General features: G+C 35.4%; 1 protein-coding gene across 1 annotated transcript; it reads right to left on the bottom strand.

The window, feature by feature from the left end:
- Positions 1-3,332: 3,332 nt before the first annotated feature.
- LOC134258354 (helicase-like transcription factor) lies at positions 3,333-25,211 on the bottom strand. The gene is made up of 32 exons (XM_062740880.1): positions 25,158-25,211; positions 23,400-23,490; positions 23,083-23,310; positions 22,313-22,479; positions 21,895-22,138; positions 21,176-21,250; positions 20,544-20,709; positions 20,249-20,397; positions 17,189-17,399; positions 16,741-16,855; positions 16,172-16,251; positions 15,301-15,774; positions 13,312-13,554; positions 12,858-12,978; positions 12,609-12,657; positions 12,444-12,495; positions 11,431-11,487; positions 11,094-11,191; positions 10,753-10,896; positions 10,478-10,610; positions 10,092-10,227; positions 9,777-9,809; positions 9,580-9,681; positions 9,276-9,474; positions 8,788-8,879; positions 7,829-7,956; positions 6,684-6,877; positions 6,116-6,244; positions 5,477-5,589; positions 5,054-5,234; positions 4,700-4,780; positions 3,333-3,917 (listed from the first exon to the last, which is right to left on the bottom strand). The coding sequence occupies exons 2-32, from the start codon at positions 23,469-23,471 to the stop codon at positions 3,765-3,767; spliced, it is 4,419 nt and encodes a 1,472-aa protein (XP_062596864.1). The 5' UTR covers positions 23,472-23,490; positions 25,158-25,211; the 3' UTR covers positions 3,333-3,764.
- Positions 25,212-25,227: the final 16 nt, after the last annotated feature.

Here is a 25,227-nt window from a genome sequence, read left to right on the forward strand (position 1 = left end):
TTGCTATTGTCATAATAAAGGTACAGGTGCTTGGGGACGGGACCCCCCTTGGGGTAAGGAACACCGGGGGTGGGGGCTCCCCAAATTATGACAATAACAAGAGACCCATTGTTCAACGACGCTCACCTACGCAACAAATAAACATAGAACATAGTCAAGAAGACAATTTTATTTATGTTCTGGCGTTTTGTAACTTTTAACTTTACTTGACGCTTACTTAGCAAATTTAGTTTAAAGGCAAGTTTGTTTGAAATTGTTCCAATGTTTACAAAGTCAAATATACATATATGTGGAAAGTTAACAGAAAACAATTTATGAATTAAAAGAACTCAGGAACTACAAAGTTTTAGCAAGAGGGACAAATATGGCTCTTCTGATATAAAATAACACAAGTTTCATGATATGTGACCTACTTCTGATTTGACAAACCTTTGGTGTATGAAGACGTATCAACTAACAAAACTTGATGATTCAAAAAGCCTCCATGTATGCATCAACCGGGGCTTGATGATCCTATCACTTATTGTGTCCAGGATTGTCAAGATTCCATAGCACATTCTTAAAGTAGGTCACTGTGACCTACTTTTTATGACTCACACTCAGACCCCCGGAAGCATAAACTGACAAGAGTTTATTTTTAATGGTTCCAAACATCTTATTATTCAAAGTTATTAGTTGAAATGCTTTGATTGCAATGCATAAATTTAATGATAACCTGCTATGTTTTTATCAAAACTTTGTTTTTAAGCAACCACTAGTTTCATTTTCATTTCCTCTAATCAGAATGTGTCTCTTACATAGACATATTTGGATTATACTGTAGATTTATGATATCAGTACAGGGGTACCTGGATATACTCTTCGCATTTGTTACACCTGACTGAACTTCACCTGTTCAGAAATCTTACTATACACGATAAATTGTAAATTTCTGAATTAATTTACAATTACATAAATCTTTAAAAAATAGAAAACCGACCGGTTTTCAATGGCCCTACAGAGGGATAGAAATATAAGGATGTAGCTTAATTGCACTGCTGTTCCATACTTCTAATGTGATTTTAAAACTTTTATTCTTAGTTCCTAGCTTTTAATAGGACCTTTACAGCAATGATTAAATAGGCTATCATATCCATACCTACATGTATTACTGGTATATAAATACAGTAAAACTCGGTTATAACGAAGTCGCTGGGACCTATGAAATTACTTCGCTATAACCGTAATTCATTATAATCGTATAAGAAATTCATTAAATTTATATAGCTGGGGATACAAGATGAATTCGCTATATCCCTGAATTCGTAATATCTGTGTTTGTACTAAACGAGTTTTACTGTAGTTTTCTTGAATTTACAAAAGGCAACTTTAAAAATTTATACTTTTAACTTTTTTTTACTTAAAAAAAAAAAACCTCATTCAATACAGAAGTGATTAAAAATTTCAGTAGGTTACATGAAATAAAAATGCAAATAAAATATTTTAATGCATTTAATTAACATCAACAAAACAACTGTTCTACAATTTAATGACTGGTTGGTGTACATTATAAAAAAACATAGTTCAATGCTTCATGGATTTTAAGACAAAGTTCTTATTACAAATTGGCTAAAAGTTGATTTTTTTTAAATAAACTTGTCCCAAATAATTTTTGTTATGAAGTATAAAACAAGTCAACTGTTGAATTGATACTACCAGGTATTAAAATGAATGCCCTTATTACAACACCAGAGCCATGTTAGATCACTTTTACAGATACAGCACCAACTTAGGATACCAATGGACATTTTCAAGTATTTTCTAAAGCACTATTATGGAACAATCAATTTTGCTGAAAAAATAAAATTGAAAAATAAAAGCACTAGAACATACACATATGGAGCCAATGTTTTCATCACAACTGATGAAATAAAAGTTGATACAAAGCAAAAAGTAAAATGTGCAGACCTATCTTAGCTGCAAAAAGCAACAAAAACATGTTTAAAAAAAACAAAAAAACATAGTTTAGCAAGAAATAATGGGTTAACAAATAGATTTTTCTTTTGTAAATTTCAATGAAGAGTAGTTGATTTTCACAAGAATTATTTAATACATGAATCCATATCATTCTATTAAACAAAACACAAACTAGAACTGTCCAATAGGGACAAATACCCCCCGCTGGGTTTTTTCAGAGAAGGTGCCAATTCACATATACTTTATGGATCTATAGAGGTGTTCACTATTTACTTACAAAAATTTGCAGTGAAATATAATTGCTCATTATGTTTCTTAATGAATGAAACAAAAGTGCAACCAAATGAAACATCAATATTAATACATCGTAATTCCATTGTAACATTTTTTTTTAACTTCTGCATTAAAGAAATACATGACTGTATATTGCAATTATGTGTTACAACACTCTGCAAAGAGATTGTTGAAAAACGCATTAAAGAAATACATGTATATTGCAATTATGTGTTACAACACTCTGCAAAAAGATTGTTGAAAAACAAATTATTATACAAAATCAAATTAATCTTGATATATCAAGTTCATTTTGAAAATAAAGATCTGGTCATCCAGTAATGAAGTGCTTTGACAGACAATAAATTACAATTAAGAGAATAAGAGAAGAGAGATCTTTAATTCTTGTGCCTTATTCCCTGGAGATTAGATAACACACACACGCTTGATAAGAGATATGCCTTAACAACTTCCAACAACAAACTCATTAATTTATCTTTAACTGGATGCATGTCCAGTCATTAATCCCAAGAGACAAATGAATTTACATTATCTTCTGTGTAATGCAAAAACTGTTTTAAACACTTGATGATGTTTCTTTTTTTTTTTTTTTAGTTTTAATGAGTTGTTTTAAGCTGTAGTTCACAATTTGAACTGATATTCTAGAATCTATGTCTCAAACCTTATACATGAGTCCAAAATGAACAAGTCAATTAAAATAAAAATTAAACCTGTAAAATGCAGAAAAATGGACAAATAAAGTTGAAAATTCCAGGTGCACACCTTCATATGGTGAATAATAAGTGTACAAATTTTCAGAAACATCCTTGCGATAGTTTGTGAGAAACGGTCTGCACAAGACCACAAAATAAAAATGAAAAAACACCTATAAAATTCAAAATAATCATCCAATCAAGATGAAAATACCAGGTGCACACCTTCATACAGTGAATAATATGTGTATAAATTTTCAGACAAATCCTTCCAATAGTTTCTGAGTAATGGTCCGGACAAAATCTCGTCTACAGACAGACAGACAGACAGACGGACATGGTGATTCCAATATACCCCCCCTAAACTTCGTTTGCGGGGGGTATAAAGAGTGCTGTTTTACCCCTTCATTCATACATTTATCAGGTGTCATTTGTTTAAATATATCGTGCTGCCATATATGTAAGAGAATGAAATCCTTTCTAGTAAGAAATCTATTTTCAGAAATATTTTTCGGGAAAAAAATTGTTATTTAGAGTATATTTTTGCAATGAACTTGAAATGTTAGTTTCATCCATTTTCTAAAAACTTGAATTGCTGGAGGAATTTCTATTAATGCTTTTAAATATTGAGTTTGATTTCAAGAATTCCAAAAACAACACACACAGGAAATAGTCCTTGCTGCTTGACGCACAACTTAAGCGGTGAGTATCCTATGTTTCTTAAAGTCTTTAACGCACCCAAAACTGAGCTGCAGATCCCAAACATCAAAAAAAAATATCAAATTTATCATCCTGTTCACTGTCCTATCTGATGTATACTTTTCACAGATCCATAAGTGTTTTAATGTCTCGAATTCTATTGGTGCGTTTTTCCTCGGCGCTTTGTTTATTCTGACCGAATGCCCCCTGCATGAGTTTCCTCTTCTGGTCCTGTAGAGCCATCATTCTCTCCTCCACAGAATCTTCAACAACAAACTGTAAAGACAAGAGTTAGACAGAGATCACTCCACAGTCTATAAAACACAAAAAATTAGCTTTAACAAAATTGCCCATGTGGTTCAGTGGTAGGGCATCTGCTGTAGAGTTGTGATTGATTGTTTTTTGTTTAACATCCCTCTTGAGAATTTTTCACTCATATGGATATGCCACCACTTGCTGGTGGAAAGCTGCAAATTTTATCGTATGCTTGGCACTCAAGGCCATCAAGCAGGGAGGGATCTTTATCGTGCCAGCTGTGTCATGTCTATCATGTCTACTGTGACAGGGGACCTCAGTTTATACGGTCTCAACCAAAGGACCAGTCTCTACGTCCCACAATGGGATTAACCCACGATGCAAGGATCAACTCCTTACTTCATGACTCTAGAGCTATAGAGTCTTTGAGTAAGGAGTTGATCCTTTTGTTGTCGGTTTGAATCCCAATGTGGGGCATAGAGACTGGTCCTTGGGATGAGACCATATTTACATACCGAGAACCTGTGTTGCAGTAGATGCTGGCATTACAAAAAACCCTCACTGCTCAGTGGCCAAATACCAAGTATAGGTCAAACTTATCAGCTCTCCACTGACAAGTGGTGGCATCTCCATATGAGTGAAAAATTCTCAAGAGGAGAAAATAAACAATAAACAAACATTTTTAATGATTGGAAAATTGTTAATGAATGCTCATTTTCCCTTTAAACATGTATTTAAAACAACAGATAAACAATGTGATTATAAGAAGGTAACGTTGATGAATGATTGATATAACACAGTACCTTTGTAATGACTACATCTTTAGTCTGACCCAGTCTGTGACATCTGTCAAAACACTGCTCCTCTGAGGCAGGATTCCAGGCCTTCAAAGGATACAAAACATTAAACTTAACTACATGTATACTTGTGGGTACAGCTAAATTTCACAATTTTTAATTAATAATATTCAGTCCACGTTTTTAATTGTATCAATTAAGAGTAATGTCATGCTGCTAACAAAATATTAGCTTTAGTTTTCAAGCAGAAACTGCATAATTTGTTGACATCTTATCAATTAAACTACATTACCTAGAATCATTTTTTGTTATATTAAACCTAAAAAAAATAGCAGTATATTATTTTGACTGTTAGCATACCGGGTCCATTAAGAACACCCTTGAGGCTGCCACCAGATTGATCCCCACCCCACCAGCCTTCAGGGAGAGGAGCATGATGGTGGGTGACCCTGGGGCAGGGTTAGAAAACTCCTCCACCGCCCTCAATCTCTGCTTCATTGACATCGTCCCATCTAACCGTACAAAGCTGAAGCCAAGCGCACTAAAAACAGAACACCAGAGTTAGTACATTGCAAAGTAGTACTGTGTCATCCAGGGCAAGCACAACTTTACAACAAATAACATTAGAAATGAGTTCTAAAATAAGGCTAGTTCTACTTTTAACACTGACAATGGTTAGACACATGCCTTCAGTGTATGTTTTATTAAGACTAAAAATAAAGTCATTCTAGAATTCTTCACTGACAAGCACACATATATTATTGGTTTAACATACAGACTTACTTAAGGGGAATTTCTAGGAGGGTCAACAGACTGGTGAACTGAGACACGACCAGATTCTTGATACGGGGATTCTCCTCTCTCAGCTTTACCAAACCATTCATCAGAGCATCAACCTTCAAAACAACAACATTATCATGCACTCTTTGTTTTTCCACCATTTAGGAATGTCCTGATAATCAAGTTATCTTTATTACTGACAGAAGATCATTCATAATGTTGGTTTATTACTGACAGTGGTTCCTGAAGGTGGTTTATTACTGATAGTGATTACTAATTGTGGTTTATTACTGACAAAGGTTACTGATTGTGGTTAAATACTGACAGTGGTGACTGATTGTGGTTTATTAATGACAAAGGTTACTGATGGTGGTTTATTACTGACAAAGGTTACTGATGGTAGTTTATTACCTAGGGAGTACATACCTTGGTACTGGACTTCCACTCTCTCTGTGTGGTGGTCTATTGATGGTGGTTTATTACTGAGGGAGTACATACCTTGGTACTGGACTTCCACTCCCCCTGTGTGGTGGTCTTTTGATGGTGGTTTATTACTGAGGGAGTACATACCTTGGTGCTGGACTTCCACTCCCCCTGTGTGGTGGTCTATTGATGGTGGTTTATTACTGAGGGAGTACATACCTTGGTGCTGGACTTCCACTCCCCCTGTGTGGCAGCCTCTGCAGCACTCTGTTGTACTTGTTCTGCGGGGACCTCAGTCAGGGTCTCAGTCGACACCTCCCCACGACACAGGGGGCACCTGGCATGCAGCTGTTAAGGTTTATTTTCAATCATTAATTAAGTAGTTTCATAAAATATTCCTGTGTGAGAATCCAAGTTCATATTTCAATATATAAAAAGAAAGAAGGTGTCATTCTCTTATATATTCAGACATGAGCTAATCAAACCTTATCCTACGATGTTAAAATTAATTATCCGTGAAAATTTCTTGTATGTCTTAAAAACTATTACAAACAAAGCTTGCTTTATATTGTAGTCCATGCCATGAAAGAATTATCTTTTAATTTTTGAAAATTTTATCTGAAAAAAAAAATCCCACACATTCCTGAGTAATGTAAATAAAGCATAAAAATACTTAGTTCACTTCACATTTAGCAGATTGTAGCATTTATTGTAACCTCTTGATTTTTTTTTTTCAAACTCTTAAAACTGATGATTTTATGATGCATAACTACTGTATAATGTATACCATTTCATTTTTGATGACAGCCTCGATACATCCCCTACAGAAGACGTGAGCACATCGTGTGATGATAGGACGCTTGAGTGAGTCCAGACAGATAGCACATTCCTCGTCCGATCCCGAGTTCAGCACCATCATCAGAGTGTCCACCAACTTCTGTCTCAGGGCGTCGTTCATCCCACCACTGGATTCAGCCTCATCTTAAACACATCAAATAGTTCTGAGAGGTCCAAAGATGTTTTAATTTCACAGACTGTTACCAACATAACTTATAATTCTTACAAATAGAAGTTCCTTCTTGAATCCATCAATGATTTCTCCCCTCTCTCTGTGTGGTCCTATGATGGTACTTATCTTACTGATGGTTTCAAACCTTTATCTCATGATTTCCTCTCATCCATGTGTTTCTTCTCTGATGGTGGTTTATTGCATATAATTTCCTCCCATCTTATATATATGGACTTCCACTCTCTCTGTGTGGTGGTTTGTGGTGGTTTATTACTGAAGGAGTACATACCTTTTATCCAACCTGTTGTGTGTTTGGTTTATTATCCCCGAGCCTTGGCGAGGGGACTTCCAAACACACTGTTTGGTGGTCTATTGAGTTGGATAAAAATCATATCAAACCACAACTCTCTCTGTGTGAGATTCTTTTTATCACATATTTATGTGTATTTTGTCTTTATTTTTATTACTGAACGTCCTTTACTGGTTACTCTCTCTGTGTGGTGGTCTTTTAACGTAATAAATAATATTACGTAGAATGAAACAGTTCGTACAAAATTAAAAGAAAGAAAGTATTTCAACTCATATTTATTTAATTCATGAATGATAATTTGTTAAAATATATCAAATAAAGTGAAATTTGACAAATTAAGTCATTCTCCCCATCATACACATGTATTTGTTTATTTACGTTACGTCACGCGGCGTAGGAACACATAGTGTTGATACGAAAACGATATCACATGAGCTATATCAACGGGATAAAGGTAAAAATATGTGATAAAATTCCCTACCATCTTCCTATCTTACGTATAATTTCCTCCCTTCCTCCTATCTTATATAATTTCTTCTCCTCCTATCTTACAAATAATTTCCTCCCCTCCTTCTCCTGTCTTACATGACTTCCTCCCCTGCTTCTTTCTTACTTATGATTTCCTTCATGGCAGCTGCCGCCTTGGCCACCAGAAGAGGATGACAACACATCTGTCTGAGTCTCATCAGAATAGCCAGCACGTCTCCATAGTGATGCAGCAGAGTGCCTTGTTGGAAATATCTGTAATTAAATTGACAAAAGGGTCATGGGTCACAACTTTCTACTGAGTACTTTGATTAGAGAAAAGCAGAAATTAGTTCAGTACAAACAGTTGAAATATTGACACATGTTTACGATAAAACATTGTTTCATTCTGTATGGCATCATACACTGACTTACCTACTGACAATGATTTTGCCTTCATTCTGCATGGCCTCATACACTTACCTACTGACAATGATTTTGCCCTCATTCTGCATGGCCTTGTACACTTACCTACTGACAATGATTTTGCCTTCATTCTGCATGGCCTTGTACACTTACCTACTGACAATGATTTTGCCTTCATTCTGCATGGCCTTGTACACTTACCTACTGACAATGATTTTGCATTCATTATGCATGGCCTTGTACACTTACCTACTGACAATGATTTTGCCTTCATTCTGCATGGCCTTGTACACTTACCTACTGACAATGATTTTGCCTTCATTCTGCATGGCCTTGTACACTTACCTACTGACAATGATTTTGCCTTCATTCTGCATGGCCTTGTACACTTACCTACTGACAATGATTTTGCCTTCATTCTGCATGGCCTCGTACACTTACCTACTGACAATGATTTTGCCTTCATTCTGCATGGCCTCGTACACTTACCTACTGACAATGATTTTGCCTTCATTCTGCATGGCCTTGTACACTTACCTACTGACAATGATTTTGCCTTCATTCTGCATGGCCTCGTACACTTACCTACTGACAATGATTTTGCCTTCATTCTGCATGGCCTTGTACACTTACCTACTGACAATGATCTTGCCCTCATTCTGCATGGCCTCGTACACTTACCTACTGACAATGATCTTGCCCTCATTCTGCATGGCCTCGTACACAGATCTTTCTTCCTCTGACAGCTTGACGTGCTCCACAAACACATTCCTCTGACAATGATTTTGCCTTCACCTTCATGGCCTTGGTTCACTTACCTACTGCAATGGCTCCCATTAAATGCTGTACACTTACCTACTGACATTTAAATTGATTTTGCCCATTAAATGCTGAACACGCCTACAGCACCAATACAGCATTTAAATTGTATTATACAGGGCGATGGCTGCCCATTAAATGCTGAACACGCCTACAGCAATACAGCATATAAATTGTATTATACTGCATGGCTCCCATTAAATGCTGAATACCTACAGCACAATACAGCATTTAAATTGTATTATACAGGGCGATGGCTCCCATTAAATGCTGAACACGCCTACAGCAATACAGCATATAAATTGTATTATACAGGGCGATGGCTCCCATTAAATGCTGAATACGCCTACAGCACCAATACAGCATATATTTTGTATTATACAGGGCATGGCTCCCATTAAATGCTGAATACGCCTACAGCACCAATACAGCATATAAATTGTATTATACAGGGCGATGGCTCCCATTAAATGCTGAACACGCCTACAGCAATACAGCATATAAATTGTATTATACAGGGCGATGGCTCCCATTAAATGCTGAATACGCCTACAGCACCAATACAGCATTTAAATTGTATTATACAGGGCGATGGCTCCCATTAAATGCTGAATACGTCTACAGCACCAATACAGCATTTAAATTGTATTATACAGGGCGATGGCTCCCATTAAATGCTGAATACGCCTACAGCACCAATACAGCATATAAATTGTATTATACAGGGCGATGGCTCCCATTAAATGCTGAACACGCCTACAGCAATACAGCATATAAATTGTATTAACACATGGCTCCCATTAAATGCTGTTTCACGCCTACAGCAATACAGCATATAAATTGTATTATACAGGGCGATGGCTCCCATTAAATGCTGAACACGCCTACAGCAGTAATACATCAATTAAATTGTATTATACAGGGCGATGGCACCCATTAGATGCTGAACACGCCTACAGCAGTAATATAGCATTTAAATTGTATAATACACAAAGAAACATGGTTATAATGAAGAAACCTGTGAAAACCTTTAATTTTTCAAGGAAGAGCAACTGATAGAATTCCAAGTGAAACAAATTTTGAAAGTGCATGTTAATGTTGCTTTGCTGTTCTTAGCAGAATTATTTTTACAGAATGAAATAACGTGAGTAAAGTTTGACCATTACTTGATAGCACTTTCATTTCCCTGCTCCAGCGGTCTCTCTATGGCTCTGGTCCACCACTGTCTGTCAGTGAACGGACTGATCTGGAGAAAGTTTACCAGGGACCAAAGGTCTTTTATAGAGTTCTGAATGGGTGTTCCTTTAAGTAATACAAGTATATACAGTAGCCAAAAAAATAAGAGATGTTACATATCACATAGTTTGTGAACAGGCTGGATTCAACATTTAATATGAACAATGTGCATTTTTCCGTATAGGAAAATATAATGTATATGTAGAATTCTTTGCAACGTCAAACATAACATTGTATTTCTTTACTTTGAATAATTGAGAAACAAACAGGTATAACAATGAATTTGTGAGTAATTATATGTTGCTATATTTTTTACCTGTAAGAACCCACTTCCTCTCTGCTTGTAAGGCATATATAGCCTTGGTTTGTTGGGCATTGGGATTTCTGATAGCATGCCCTTCATCCAGGACTATCCTCAGCCATTTCACCTTCTGCAAAGCTCCATCACCCTGAAAATAAACTTGTCATGGTCAGCTCGTACATTGAATTGTTTTGCATTACTTCTATGCTTTGTCTTACAACCATCAATTTTCTAGTGCAATCAAGCAATCATAATATATCCTAGAGTTCTGTAATCTGGTGAGTACTTACCTTGGCATCACATGAGAGAGTGGAGTAGGTGGTGAGCACGATGTCTTGTTTGGATAACACGGCTGGATCGCGGATTCTGCTGGATCCGTAGTACGTGTAGATATCCAGGTGGATGTTCTCGTGAATATGATCCTCCAGCTGATCCTAGACTCAAGTAACATCAGGGATTTACATCAACACAAAAAGATTTGTCAAAGAAAAATGTATTGCGGAAAACAAAATGTTAATATTGAAATTTATATCCGAGTTTGTCCGTAAAATTCTATTTAAAATGCAAAATCAAAGGTACATGTATAAGCAACAAAATTTTTTAACACAAATTCTCTTGACACCTAACTTACAAGCCAGTTACTTAACACAGACAATGGACAGACAATGAGTGTGGCCCGGGCTCCTGTTGTCGGGGTTCTTCCTGAGAACTTCCCACATTTACTGCTCCCTGGTAAAGACATACACAAGACATATAAGACTTATAAGGCTTCCTTGCAATAGTTTTTCATTGTTAAAATTAAAATAAGAATTATTTTTTTACAAACACGTTGAGTTCAGTCTAATATTGGGATCTTCACAAATTTGTTTCAACTTTAAAACTATGAGTATTAAACTAACAGTTGTTTATCAATTTCACTATAAAGATTATTTACTGTGAGTTCTCCAGACTGCTTACAATATACATACCTGGTGTTGAGCAAGAGGGGAGTTCCTCAGGTCCATGTATATCAGGTAGTTCCTCACCTGGAATATACATGTAACAAACAAGTAGGTCAAGGTGAGTACATTCCAAGTCTATATTCAAAAGCTTCACATGATCAGATATGCTCTTGCTGTATGTACATACTACATTACTGAACAAATTGTCAATTGATATAAAACCATGTTATTTCAATGAATTCAAAATACGGTCATAAAAATGAATAAAGAGGAAAAACTTTTGAAGTTCCCCCTATAGGAGTCCTGTTACAATATTCTCTGGCAGACCTCATATCATCTTCTCAGTGTTTTCCCTTTATTTCAAAGTAAAGGGTTAGAGATCAGTTGTAACAGGCAAGGGGCTAATGGTTTATGAACAAAATCTCTGTGGACCTTACAACAATTTTTTATTTCAAAGCGGCTTTTTTTTACATTAACTGTGTTTCAGGGAAAAACTTTAATTTTAAACCTTGCAAAATCTGCTTTGTTTTGTAGTAGACTGTCCAGGTAAAGTAGGTAAGGATGGGTCAGGAAGGTCATCTGTAAAGACAAATCAAAGGGCAAGAAAACAAGGACATCTAGTCCAATACTTCTTTTTTTATTTTAATTTGTCCCATTGTTACAATTGTTTCAAAAGATTTGAACAAATTTGAAATTTCATTCTGACAAAATTTTTCCTTGACATCTCATTATGGCCAAATATAGGTATTACTGTATGATTTGTGATTATATTTTCCCCACATTATTTTTTCACAATTGTTGATAAGCTTTCCAGAAAAAAATTTCCAATCTGAGACTAAAGTGCTGTGTTAATAAAATGGGGGAAAAAAATTCAATTCACATTTTTTTTTTTACCCAAAGAATCATCTTGATTAAACTGCTTTGCAATAACACTTGGGGGCAGCTTTAAAATTTTTAGTATCTTTAAAAAATAGTCCATCAAATACTTGAAGTGAGAGGGAATTTTCAGTACCAGGATTATATGAACACACTACACTTACCTGATACAGATGTAATTCTCATTTTCTTTGGAGTCATCATCACTGGCTGACCCTGTACAGTAATCAAAATAGACAATGAAAAGTCAAACATCAAATAATCAAAGAATTTTGACTTAAAGATCTCTTAACTATCTTAATCAAAACAAATAACTGAGTAAAACTTACAGGAACAAATGGCCTGGCCTCTGGGTTCAGTCCTGATGTACTGGGAAAACTGTAAAACATTTGTATGAGATTATTATCACATCAAGTGTGCCATAAAATGTTATACAGATACTGAATACAAAGAAAGCTGCAGTATCATAGAAATTGCAGCAATGCAGCATTCATTTGTTGAAAAACAAAAAAAGTACTGTCGAATAATTAAATAAATTTCTTATTATAAAAGAACAAATTGTTTAAATATGATAAAACTTTTTATTTGCTGAGGCTGTTGGTATCCTCTCCTCTCCTTTGTTTTTCTCATTTTCTGTTTTTGGTTTAGACTCTACTTGTGAAGAAACCTGTCCCAAGTTTGTTCCAATGACTGTCCTCTCTGTAAAATATAGACACAAAAATGCAATATTTGTTCACCAAAGTCTATGCAATTTAACCTAACAATTTTAATACATACTTCTGAAATAATTTTAATCCTGTTTACATGTTAGATAACAACTATGAACTTTGATATGTGATTTCACAATACTTTTTCCATGGTTATGATCATCTGTATTAATTGCTGGTTTCATTTAGTACATGTATCTTTGTTTATGCTTATATCCTACATCTGTGGGTCCACTTTTCAAAGCAACATTCATCTACTTGCATGCATAAGTAAGAACATATCCACTTGATTATTTCCCATCTTCCAAGAGAGCAATAGGATTACCTGTAAATGACAACTGTGTTCCACAATTGGAACAAAACTTCTGAGGAGGGTAGACAATGTTCTCACAAATTTTCCCCTCATCTATTTTGTTGAGACACATCTTGGCATTCTCTATAAATATGTCTGGGTTAATCTTCCATCCACACATGGTACAAAACTTAAACTCTTTCTCCAGCTTTTGTCCACATCCTTTTCCCTCCGTTTTCAACTTTGGGCACAAGACTGCATTAATTTGCTCATTATCTGAAAAATCAAAACACTGCATATAATTCCATAATAAAACTTTTAATCTTGAAATCTTTTCCCCTATTCAAGTTTCAAACTAGAAATATGTCCATAGGACATGAATGCCCCGCCAAGAGTATATTAGTAAAGCAAGATGAAAATTTGTATGTGTATAAAATTTGATCAGAATATCTTGAATAGTGATGCAGTTGAATTGCTTACATTAGTATATATCAGCATGTGAAGTTTGACACTAATTTCATAAAAGTGAGGTCAAGGTCAAAGGATTTGCCAAGGTCAAAAACTGTTGATTCAGTTGAAAAGCTCTCATCAGTAAGTATCAGCACATGAAGTTGAAAAAATATTATGGTTTCTTTAAAACTGACTTAAACACAAATGGATAAAAGTGAGGTAAAGGTCAAATGAAAGGTCACGGTAAAAAAATGATGATACACTTGAAATGCTTACCTCAATATCTATCAGCTTATGACATTTGACACTAATTTAGGAAAAGTGAGGTCAATGTCAAAGCAAAGGTCCAGGTCAAAAATGTTGATGCAGTTGCATATTTCTCATCAATATGTATCAACAACATATCAAGTTTGATAAAAATACAATTTGAGAAAAATGACGTCAAGGTCAAATAAAAGGTCAAGGTCAAAATTGTTGATGCAGTTGAATTGCTTACATCAGTATGTATCAGTATATGAAGTTTGACACTGATTTAGGAAAAGTGAGGTCAAAGGTCAAAGCAAAGGTCAAGGTCAAAAATGTTGATGCAGTTGCATATCTCTCAACAATATGTATCAACATATGAAGTTTGATAAAAATATCTAGAAAAGATATCTTTAATTAAAACTGACTTAAACACAAATTGATAAGAGTGAGTTCAAGGTCAAATAAAAAGTCAAGGTCAAGATTGTTGATGCAGCTGAATTGCTTACATCAGTATGTATCAGCATATGAAGTTTGACACTGATTAAGGAAAAGTGAGGACAAGGTCAAAGGTAAGGTCAAATGTTGATGCAGTTGCATATCTCTCATCAAAATGTATCAACATATGAAGTTTGATAAAAATATCTAGAAATGATGTCTTTAATTAAAACTTAAACACAATTAGATAAAAGTGAGGTCAAGGTCAAATAAAAGATCAAGGTCAAAATTGTTGTTGCAGTTGAATTGCTTACATCAGTATGTATCAGCATATGAAGTTTGAAAAAGATTTAAGAAAAGTGGGGTCAAGGTCAAAGGAAAGGACAAGGTCAAAAATGTTGATGCAGTTGCATATTTCTCATCAATATGTATCAACATAAGAAGTTTGAAAAAATATTTTGAAGGTATCTTTAAAAGTAAGCGAAACACTAATTAAAGATAAGTAAGATCAAGGTCAAAGAAAAGGTTGATGCAGTTGAATAGCTCTCATCAGTATGTATCAACATTATTATTATCATCTTGAATGGTATGTTTAAAACTGAGTTAAACACCTATTTAAGAAAGGTGAGGTCAGGGTCAAAGGAAACATCAAGGTCAAAAATGTTGATACAGTTGCATACTCTCATCAATATGTATCAGCATATGAAGTTTGATGAAAATATCTTGGATAGTTCTTTGAAACTTAGCTTTGAACAGAGCTAAACGCAAAGTGTGACGGAAGGACAGACGGAAGGATGGAAGGGCAGAAGGACGGAAGACGGACATGACAAACACTATATGCCCCGGCCATATTCATGGCGGGGCATAAAATTTCTTAAAAGATAGTCATACCAGCATTAGTTACAGTCCCTCCAGTACTTTGATTTCCTGTTTCTGCTACACAAGATGCCTTATCTTTACCATCTGCAATGGGGCTGCTCTGATTCCTTTCTGATTCTTGTACCTTATTGTCGCAAATAGGTGCCCCCTCTTCCCTCCGTGCTACAGGTGTCCCCTCCTCCATCTGTGGTACAGGTGCCCCCTCTTTCCTCAGTGGTACCTGCTGCCCCCTGCCTCCACCCTCTACCAAGACACTGCCAATCTTGGTAGTGTCCTCCCCCTTAAGATCCTGTTGATCTTTTCCTATATCCCCTGTAGAGATTTTGTCAATCCTTATCGTGTCCTCAATCAGTTTATCCATCTGTCCCTCACATTTCTGTCCACCAGATTTTAGGAGTTGTTTCCCCTTCCCTTTACCACGTCTTTGACCTTTTCTTGCTGTTTCAATCTGCAGACAATTTTCTTTGTCTATCTGGACTACTTTAGCTATAATCATTGAAAGTGAAAATCATATTTAGAATTCAGGTATGCATGTACCTAGAATGAGAAACAGTTGCATGGCAAATGTATTTTCTGTAAACATGAAACAAGAGATGTTTATTAAACATGTATGCCCCCTCCCTCTGAACATTACATGCAAAGAAAATGAACAGAAACTGTAAATAATTGGAATTTTTCTAAGTCAAAGAGTATGACTTTGTCAAAAATTGCTCAATAGTTCCAAAGAAAACTTGACTTATATATTCTAATGATAAATCTATACCTAATTTCATTCCAATATGTGTATCTTTACCTCAATATTTCAGTTTTATCTAGGTTCTATTTTCTTTGAGATTATAACATTTGACATCATTGATAACTCTTTAATTCCGAGTATAAGTACCTCTTTTCATTGGACTCTCTACGACTTCTTTATCCTCATCCTCACTACTGTAGGTATATCTTGTGGGCTTCTTCACAGTTCTACAGATCAACAAAATTAGTACATTATCATGTCTAGTCTAGAAATTATATAATTGATTCCACTCCTTAATCCTCACAATGTCATGGTTTTGTGTTTTCGGAACTCCACACAAACCCCTGACATGTCACTATTTAAAAGCTGGGCAAGAAAGCTATTATTTTAACTGTTCCTAGTCTAGGACTGGAACCAATCAGAATTCAGCTATTATTGGAGGTGTTTTGCTATCAAATATGACAATATTTGTGGACAATAAATATACCCTTTTTTCAGTGGATGGCACTGCAGCTCTCTGGCCAACCATCCCAATGACCAGCTAGCTACAGATCAGCAGCTAACCGTTTCATATATGCTTGGATCATAGACAATATCACATAGAGGTTTGACTTCATTTTCATACAGGGTCAGAACATTATGATTACTAACAGACAAGTGAAAATATTAAAATCATTGTTTTCTTTCGTTCTCAAGGTCATGTGAAACAATTGTACCTTCTAGGTCTCCTACTTGCAATGGGAGATGCAATTTTTTCCAGTTTCTTTGCCTCTTTTGCTAACTTGAATTCTGGATCCTCTTTTTTTAACATGACTTGCTCATCATTTCTATCTACAAAATTGAAATACTAAAAGTAAAATTCATATACATTTACCCAGTATTAAAATCATAGACAAAATTGTCTCTGCTGTGATATACGTGAGTGAACTGCCAACTCATGTATGTGCTGATACAGGAGGGACTGACTCAGTCAGATGTATTATTTATTGCAGTAAACCTTGTTGTAGATGTTATGCAACAATTTTTAATCAAGGATCACATGATAACATTGCCTCAATCATACATTTACTTAGCATGCTTTTAATCATTGCTGAACATGCCTGTCTACCTTCTCATGTGCTGAAAATTCCCTGCCTACCTTCTAATGTATGAACATGGCTTTACCTTCCTCCTCAGACTCCTCCTCCGCAAGGTCAGTGCTGTCCTCGTCCGTGATGTCGTCCACAGCGTTGTTGTTGTACCGCGACAGGTCACCTAGAGTTTTACGTTTTCTACTGAATGATGGTTTCTTCTCATCTAACATCTCGCTGGGCTCCCCTTTGATGACAAAGGACTTCTTAGCTTTACTTGGAGTGCTTTTATAATCCTCTATTCTCTGAAATCAATGAAAGGGAAAGTTGTTTCAATGCTGTTTGTTAGAAATAATGGTCCATATCAGGGTTCGACACTAACTTTTTTACCTTGGTGGACCGCAGGTCCACTCGTCAAAAATTATTGGTGGACCTTCTCAATATATGGTGGACCTTTAAAAAATGCTTTAATTAATGAATGAATCATTACATAAGACATTAATTAAAACTACCTTTAATATATATACGATTCCAGTCAGCCTAATAAAGCATAAATCTAACCAGTCAACAGAATCAAATCGATATGGGACTAGTCAGATTTTTTTCAAGAATATTGTAAAACTTAAAAAACAAGAGGCCCAGGGGCCACAGCGCTCACCTGAGCACATCGGGCTTGAATTTACTCCCCCCCCCTTTCAGGCGTTCATCATTTGAACAAACTAGAATCTACACTACCTGAGGATGATTCCATATAAATACCCCGGGTATCACTAATCATAGCTTTGAAGTACTTGAAAAGAAGATTTTAAAAGGTTTCTCTATATATCCCTATGTAAAACTTGGGTAGGCCATTTTGGCCCCACCCTATCCCCAGGGCCGGGGGTCATGATTTGAAAAAACTTGAGTCTACACTACCTGAGGATGGCTTCCCTATCAGTTTCATCTTTCCTGGCCTAGTGGTAATTGAGAAGGATTTTTAAAGATATTTCCTATATATTCCTAGGTAAAACTTAGGTTGGCCATTTTGGCCCCATCCTTGCCCTGGGGGTCATGATTTGAACAAACTTGAATCTACACTACCTAAGGATGATTCCACACAATTTTCATCTTTCCTGGCCCAGTGGTTCTGGAGAAGAAGATTTTTAAAGATTTTTCCTATATATTCCTAGGTAAAACTTGGGTCGGCCATTTTGGCTCCATCCTTGCCCCGGGGGTCATGATTTGAACAAACTTGAATCTACATTACCTGAGGATGATTCCACATGAGTTTCATCTTTCCTGGCCCAGTGGTTCTGGAGAAGAAGATTTTTAAAGATTTTTCCTATATATTCCTATGTAAAACTTGGGTCGGCCATTTTGGCCCCACCCTTGCCCCGGGGGTCATGATTTGAATAAACTTGAATCTACACTACCTGAGGATGATTTCACATGAGTTTCATCTTTCCTAGCCCAGTGGTTCTGGAGAAGAAGATTTTTAAAGATTTTTCCTATATATTCCTATGTAAAACTTGGGTCGGCCAGTTTGGCCCCACCCTTGCCCCAGGGGTCATGATTTGAACAAACTTGAATCTACACTACCTGAGGATGCTTCCACATGAGTTTCATCTTTCCTGGCCCAGCGGTTCTGGAGAAGAAGATTTTTTAAAAATGCCATTAATTTTTAACAAATTCATGATTATCTCCCCTTGAAAAAGGGCGTGGCCCTTCATTTGAACAAACTTGAATCCCCTTCACTTAAGGATACTTTGTGCAAAGTTTGGTTGAAATTGGCCCAGTGGTTCTTGAGAAGAAGATGAAAATGTGAAAAGTTTACAACGACAATGACTACAACGACGACGACAACAACGACAGACAACGGACAAATTTTGATCAGAAAAGCTCACTTGAGCCTTCGGCTCAGGTGAGCTAAAAATGTTATCAATCTACAAACCAAAAAAAAAAAATTATTAATTATCATTAAGTTACAATGGTGAAAATTTGCATTTATTTTGGTTCCAAAGGAAGATTAAATTCAAAATTCCAATTAATAATTAATTTGTTCAAATATATAACAAATGAATTTTTGATGTATATATGGCTTTATGATTATCATTTTTTTTTTACTACGATGCAAAACTGACATAGGTACATGTATGTGTATTAATTATTTTCTAAATTTATTGTTCATTCAAATAAGTAGTAATAAAATGTATATCAAGAAAAAAATGAAACTGCAAATAGGCCTAATAGTTCATTAAAAAAAAATGCATAAATTCAGCTGTCAATCAATTCTAATTATCTCTAACCATGCTAACAGTGTGCGTTCAGGCGTGAAGTGATTTCCTGTTACCCAGTGTAATTTTCACACCTTTCTGTGCATTACGTAAACAGAGGAGAGACTGGCTAATTTGCACGGTTTTTTCATGCTTCTTGTTCAAGGTCCGTGTTGAATGTTCTTTTGTTTATATTGGAGTTATCAATTTAATATAATGTAAAATATATCGAGTTGCTAGGTCCCCTGATTACCTAAAACATTATCTACAAGTATATTTATTTCTTGTAAAATACAGATATGGAGGAATTAATAATTTGAATTACGGATTTCGATTTAGACAAAAATAAAAAAACCCCTGAAATTTCACTGTTTTTTAAATACGGTGTTTAAATTTTAAGTTGTGGACCGACAGTCCACCTACTACAGAACGTTTGGTGGACCTTTCAATTTTTTGGTGGACTCGGGCCACCGGTCCACCGTTAGTGTCGAACCCTGTATACTTACTTACTTATCCTCTCCGTGCCTCGGAGGACGCATGAGGCCGTGTATATGGGTATTTTATGTCCTTCATATTGTACATGTACATGTACAAAGATATACATATAGCATACAACAATGACAAATATTAAAAGGTTCTTATTGATATGTTGCCTCCATGTACTACATGTATAATACAGTACTCATTTGAATATCTTATACCCATTTCTTAACAAATATATACTCCGCTATAAGTCAGTCTGCCTGTAAGTCGGTTGTACTTTTGAAGCTAATATTAGAGGGATTGACCTTTTAAAATACCAGTCTTTTAATAACTCGCCTATAAGTCAGACATAGAGTTTATGACCAAAGTTAAACTCCCCCAAATCTGACTTGTAGGTGAGTATATATGGTATGTCTCACCTGAGCTTTGCGCTGCAATCGTAATATCTTGGACTGACGAACTTTCCCAGCCACTGGAACAGCAAGAGGTTTTCCATCTTTGAAGTTTGTCAAGATCAAAGCAATAGTTTGCAGTGTCTTTCCAAGACCCATGTCATCAGCCAGTATTCCTAGATTTAACAAATACATGTGTAAGATTACAAAAGTCTACATTGTTTGTCGTTGTTGTTGTGGGATTTCATGTTTAAAATTAACTTCTAAATGAGACCTATTCCAACCTCCCAACACACTCTTTGGTTTAGTTTTGTATACCTACCTCCACAAACACTCTTCGGCTTGGTTTTGGTTGTGAAGATCGTCACCGAGTTGAAGTACTGTCCATTCCTGTTCTCCCAGAAAGGCGGCAGTTGATTCCCGTTCTCTCTCTGAATCATCCAGTGTAGAGCCTGCTTCTGGTGTTTATACATAGCGCTGGATATCGCCTTCAAAAGAAATGTACTATCCATCGATCCTGTGATTCACATTAATCTGTAGAGTTCACATTTTATAGGTTCATTGGAGCATGTTGTAAGTTGTTGTAACTTGTTTCAAAAACAGGGTCACTATGCTTATAAAGAACAATTTTACATTTTTTTTTTTAATATATTTTACAGCATAGGGAATGAGACTCAGAATGCTATGTTCTCCATAGGTTTAATGATTTGTTCAAAAGTTACAATTTAAGGAGATGTAAATTTATGGAAAGGTGAGCCACAAATTCCACAAAAATGATGATTCTGAAGTATTGTCAGAAAGATTTGATTGCCGATATCCAAGTCCTTAAGTTAAAATTTCTTTTTAATCAATCAATAAACAAAATATATTCAATGCCATTAAGCAGCCATCTTCAAATTTCTTCTAGTGTGCATTTATGAAACCAATTTACCAATATTCACTATTACACTGTACCTCTGTTGGCTCAGATGGGGTTGTTTTATCACCCTCATTCAAACTCTCAAACAATTTGTCAAGTTCATTCTTCACCTTTAAAAACAAAATCATTTTTTATCATTTATTAGCTTGGCAAAGTCAGTGTGGTAAGTCTTTTGCCACTTGTAGTGTTGGACATTAACATCAGTCAGTTATTAAGTCACAGACTAAATACTTTCTAAATAATAATATCTGTGGTTAACATGACCAGACAAATAAAAATTCTTGGTAAACAAAATAAACTACTGACATCTTATTTAAATGCATTTGAGCTTTCTAATTTCTTGGTGGGTATGTAGGCAATACAAAGTCAATTCGACCCTTACCTGTACAATATGAAGTGAAAATTTTAGTGATCATGATTTAGTGTAACACATATAAAAAAAAAAGATGCATGTTGGATGTAATGTACAAGGAAAAAGGAATAAGATTCAGGAATAAGATAAAACTTTCTGATCACAAGATTTCAAAGATTCTAATGAATTTGTGGAATAAAACACTCTGAAAATGTTTTTTTAATCTTTTTTTTCATTTCAAACAAAAGTATAAAAAGTTTAATGCAATAAAATGTCATTTTAATGAAGATAAATAAATAAAAGACAGCATTTTCTGTATAAAATGGTTTCTTCCCTCTTGACATAAAATAAAGTTCTCAAGAAACCAAAAGTAAGCTAAAGACTGGACACTGCCACTATTACCTCTGCTGGCGTGAGGAATGTTCTCCTGTTTGACACCACTCCATACATCATACCAGAACTGGGCCCTGGTGCTGAGGCCCCACCCATAGAACCACCGACCCCACCCACAGGATCGCTGGCTACCTTCATCTTGATACCACTTCTCTCTAGCCTGGCGATGGTTTGCTGCTTGTGTTCTGGTTTTCCCCAGAGAGTGATGTCTACAGGCATGCTGAACTGGTTCTGACTCCCAAACGGAACGATCCTGTCATTTTTCATAACAATGAAATCAATTTACCTTCTTTTAACTTTAAAATTTTGATATTTCACTTTACAATTTTTTGTACAAGCATCAGATGTTTAACTTTAAGTATCTTCTTGGCTGGTTAAGATTGTACATTTTTTCTTTATATTTCTTGATCATAACAGAATAAGTTACCCCTCTAATCTGGCCCAACCACTGTCCATAATTGGTGCTAAAGCTGCAGCCAGCTCTCGTTTAATGTGTCCTACTTGTTGACGGACAACATTGACCACTTTTATGGCATTTCTATCAAACCTATTTTGTGGTTCTCTCTCCAAAGCCACCATTTCATTATTGTTCACCTAGAAGTAAAATCATCAGTCTAAGGCCTAAAATAAAATTAAGTTTGCAGTTGCCTACCGACCCACTGAAAATGCACCCGACCCAAACTTTTTTTTTAGCCATTTGGTAATTTTTTTTTTTTTTTTCAATTTTTCAGAATATTGAAACAGTTTCGTTTTCAAATTTTGACACATTTTTTATCAACCAGTGGTTTATAACAAGAGGTGAGCTTATTCATGTCTAGTAGGTGTATGAAAACCTCTTTTATTTGTTATCTAACAAAAATCTGATTTTTTTTTCAAAAAAAAAAAGAATTATAATGCCTACCTACACCCAGTCTAAAAATTACAGGTCGGCAACTGCAAACACAGAATTTTTTAAGCTTGGCCTAATACAGTGTGTCAAACAATATTCCAGCACTAAAATAAGAGGGGACATTAAAACCAGAGGACAAGGTCTCAAGTTCCACCCTGATTACAATATAACAGGGGGAAACCCACTGGATCTGGCTCACAGGGACAACTCTGGTTTTTAACTAGTATTATTAAAGTTATGCAATATTCCATAGAAAGGTTATCTATTTCTAAGACTGTTATAAAATAATTTGTAAATGATAAACTTACGATTCCTGTATAATACCGAATCCCAACAATGTTACCACGGAGACTGCCGAACAGAATTTCATCATCCAAATAATCGTGACCCATCTCATCATCTGAATCCGAATCCGAGTCGGATTTGTTCCACGGATCATAGCGGTATGGCAGATAAAGCCAGGGGGCTCTCGCTTCTCTTTCGGTCATCCATAAGCGCTCAGCTCTCGGTTTTCTAGGACGCTTTCTCTGACGGGCCTGATAAAAGAAAAAATCCATATAAAGGCCTATATAGAGTTCACAAGTATGTTCTACACAAGTGTCATACTTAATGACATTAAACTTACTGGTTGAAATGTTGCCCGTGGAAATGAATTTCTGTTTGAATTCTGCCTGCTTGTCTGCTTAGTTCTTGCCATCTGAAAGATAGATAAAATTCTTTTTAAAAGATGAGCAAGAGGCCCATGATCAAGAGCCTTATAGGTCAACTGAGCATCATGCAACTTCTTTCCAACAATTTAATTTGGTTTATGTTATAAACCAGAGGTCATGGCATTTTCAATTTTGAAAGTGGCACCATTGCTCATCATAACTATACACTTAGCATATTTAGTTTGGTTACTAAATACTGGTACCCAGAGGCAGAGTAGGGTAACAAAAATTTATGCATTTCAAATTAATCAGTATAATATTCAACAATAATCAGTAGTGCCCCCCGTGATTGGAAAGGACATGCGCCACGAGCCATATTGGCGCCATGGTGCGCATTCACTTTTTAGCGATCTTATTTGAAAACATTTTGCGTATGATTTTCTTACTTGTTTTACTTTTGTTTTAAATGCAGTCAGTTTTAAAACTGCTTCCGGTTTAAGGAAACACCTAGATTTGGTACATTACTACATTTATTTTTAGGGAAGGGTGGTGCTCAGTCCAAAGTTTGACATAATGTAATACAAAATACAGGTAAATTATATGCAATGCAGGTTCCATTAAGTTTTTGCAATGTATACAGGTGTCTCATTATATCGCGGTACTTAAATCTTTTGCATAAAAAAGTGTAATTTGATTTTTTAAATTTAACTGTCATCAAATGATATTAATAAAGCAAACTATGGCCTAACTTTTTAGTATCAAGTTATTTCCCAAGCTTGCATCATCTAAGTTGTACTCTATTTTTAAAACAGGAAGTCTCATTTACCTCCTAAATTGGAGAGTCTCATAGTATCGCGGTATGGGAAAACATGGAAACTTGAGGTTGACATGGACTTCAATTCTTATTTTCTATTTTACCATGTAATTTTACATAAGAAAATAAACAATTATACAAACTAAAGACTTTCAAAACATGAACTTTATATGGATTTTATGCGTTTAATGTTACTAGATTATAAACTCAGTGGGCTAAAATAATAAAAACGGAGACCGATTTCTGTAAAATTATGTTTTATTTGAATATTTTTTTTCCAACGCATTTTCCATAATTTTTAATCATCACAAAAATTTACATTCAGATGACAGACTGATATTTTTTTTCAACAAAAAGCATATGAGCAATGTATCTGATTTTTTCGGAATATACCGCGATACAATGAAAAAAACCCGCGATATAATGAGAATCGAGTATATAAGTTAAAAATTAGATTCGGTTAATTAAAAACATGTTTTTTTTTATATTTCATATTTGTTAGTCATTTTTATTTCTTAAAATGGCCCCTTAGATTATAATGATGGCCCATTCATTTTCAAAATGGTCCATTGAAAATGTTGACAGTTGCGCCATGGTCCCATTTACCTTTTTGGGCTTCCCAAATCACTGCCCCCACCCCACAGGAACCCCTGACCCTAGGTCCACACACTTCATAAAAATATCATTGGAAAGTAGCTCTTAATTGCTGTTACTTACAAATATAGCAATTATTCAGAATTCAACTCTAACTGCTAGTGCTGTCTGTGCATACTATAGCAGTTCTGTTGCATATAATTTCCTTAATTTTCGGATTAAAATGCATTTACGTGCCTTTAAAATCCATTTCCTAATCACGCACACAAAACACCTTTAAAAATAACCCAGTTTGTAACATGTAACTTGCATATTAATAAGATACCTTCTTCGATATTCCAATGCCGCCCTTTTCACTGCTGCAGCAGTTTTTGATGTTTCGCGCGAATTTTTCA

Source organism: Saccostrea cucullata, unplaced genomic scaffold (assembly GCF_032062105.1).
Source record: "Saccostrea cucullata isolate Sc308-1 unplaced genomic scaffold, CSIRO_AGI_Scuc_v1 ctg4, whole genome shotgun sequence".
Classification (NCBI taxonomy): domain Eukaryota; kingdom Metazoa; phylum Mollusca; class Bivalvia; order Ostreida; family Ostreidae; genus Saccostrea; species Saccostrea cuccullata.